Below are 1,811 nucleotides of genomic sequence, written 5' to 3' on the forward strand. Positions count from 1 at the left end.
TTCCAGGGTGCCGGTGAACCAATGGATCTAGGAGAGTTGGCAGGAATGACCCCAGAGATTATCCAGAAAGTAAGAAATGTTTTGGGCTCAGGACTACAGATAAACAGTCATGATACATTGGCCTGAGCTGTTAAAGACATAGAAATGATTGTGCCATTTCTGTAGTAGGAATGTGCAAAAAGGTTTCCTTTGAATCAGTCTGAGTATGCAACTTTGCAAAACACCTAATTTCAAGCATGAAATTGCCTGTTTCAGGGATTTTACAGAACTTTGAAAACGTTTGAAGTGGTTCATTTCATTCTCAAAGGGTGGTTTTATGCGTGAAACACACACTTTTAGCCTATCCTATATCGCTGTGCCCTCAATTTTATATTAAAGCTGCTATATCTAATATTATCTCCAGCCTCTTCGTACACAATTATGGCATAGTTTTTTCTAATTTTCCTAATGTTTTTCTATCTTGCAGCTTCAAGACAAAGCCACAGTGCTGACCACAGAGCGGAAAAAGGCAAGTGCCTCTTTTTAGTAAACCTGGCTGTGGAATCGGGTGATCCTGGGATATGCATAGAAATTATCTTAGCAGAAGATCTGCTAAGAGAGATCCAATTGCTTGTCCTAGATAGTTTGTGTTCTTGGTGGATGAGTTCTCTTTTCTTCTTTTGACAGAGAGGGAAGACTGTGCCAGAGGAGCTGGTGAAACCAGAAGAACTTAATAGATACCGGCAGGTGGCTTCACACGTGGTAAATACAGGATCGATTGAGAAGATTATCCTAAGAGTCCAGAAAATTGCTAAATTTCTTTAATACTGCTGGTGAATTTCCTCATTGATGTCTGATGGGAGCACATTTAAATTAATGATAGTTCTCTACAATTTTAGATATTGTTGTGCTCTGGATTGTCTGAGAGATTATATACACTTGGGCCTTTTAAAAATACAGAATTTCTAGTATACACAGTAGATTTTGGTCTTTACTACCAAAATCCCACATCTAACAGCAAACAAAAGTATGGACTAAACACACACCAACACACACCCCACACACACCTTTTGTAAAAATCTCCTTCTATGTTTCTTGCTGGTCAGTGAATAAAATGAGAAGGCTTGGAATGCTAATTGCAATACTTTTGTGTTTTAAAACAGGGATTGCACAGTGCCAGTATCCCTGGCATCCTTGCTCTTGACCTGTGTCCTTCTGACACCAACAAGATCCTAACAGGTATGTTAAGACTTTCTGCTTCCCTTTCCCCCCAGAGTGCTGTTTATTGCTCCCTGTTTATATTTGAAAGGATAGTAGCTTACAAGTCATTTTTGTGTTGCTGAAGTCTATTTCCATGAAACACTAGTAGTAATGTTACTGCAATATTACACCAGTAATACATGTTTTAAATCAACCACTGAAGAATGCTGTCTATTAATAGATTCTGCTGCTGAGCTGCTCTGGTTTCTTGGTTTTGTCTTGTTCGCAGGTGGTGCTGATAAAAATGTTGTTGTCTTTGACAAGAGCTCAGAACAGATCCTGGCCACCCTGAAAGGTCACACAAAGAAGGTCACCAGCGTAGTGTTCCACCCATCCCAGGTAAGAGCTCTGGATTTTCTGCAGGATTTTTCCATGAGAAAATCTCAGACTGATTATATTTATGCAACCATAAGCAAGGTTTCTGTTCTGTCCCAGCCTATGTGAGTCCTTGTTAAGCTCACAAGGAGAAACCCCTCTTCCAACAGGCAGGCTGGAACCGCAAGAAAAAACCAACCCCCTTTTATTATTTACAGACCTGAGTAAATGTCCACGGCAAACAAAACACAGTTCAC

General features: G+C 40.0%; 1 protein-coding gene across 1 annotated transcript in view; it reads left to right on the forward strand.

Moving 5' to 3' along the window:
• The window catches only part of LOC107292671 (pre-mRNA-processing factor 19), an 8,482-nt gene that overhangs the window by 3,079 nt on the left and 3,592 nt on the right, over positions 1-1,811 (forward strand). The window contains exons 4-8 of the mRNA XM_015821782.1: positions 1-69; positions 467-508; positions 667-741; positions 1,143-1,218; positions 1,469-1,578. Of these exons, the coding sequence (XP_015677268.1) occupies positions 1-69; positions 467-508; positions 667-741; positions 1,143-1,218; positions 1,469-1,578 (372 nt within the window). The remainder of the gene's footprint in view (positions 70-466; positions 509-666; positions 742-1,142; positions 1,219-1,468; positions 1,579-1,811) is intronic.

This window comes from Protobothrops mucrosquamatus, unplaced genomic scaffold (genome assembly GCF_001527695.2).
Source record: "Protobothrops mucrosquamatus isolate PMUCROS unplaced genomic scaffold, P.Mucros_1.0 scaffold1399, whole genome shotgun sequence".
NCBI lineage: Eukaryota > Metazoa > Chordata > Lepidosauria > Squamata > Viperidae > Protobothrops > Protobothrops mucrosquamatus.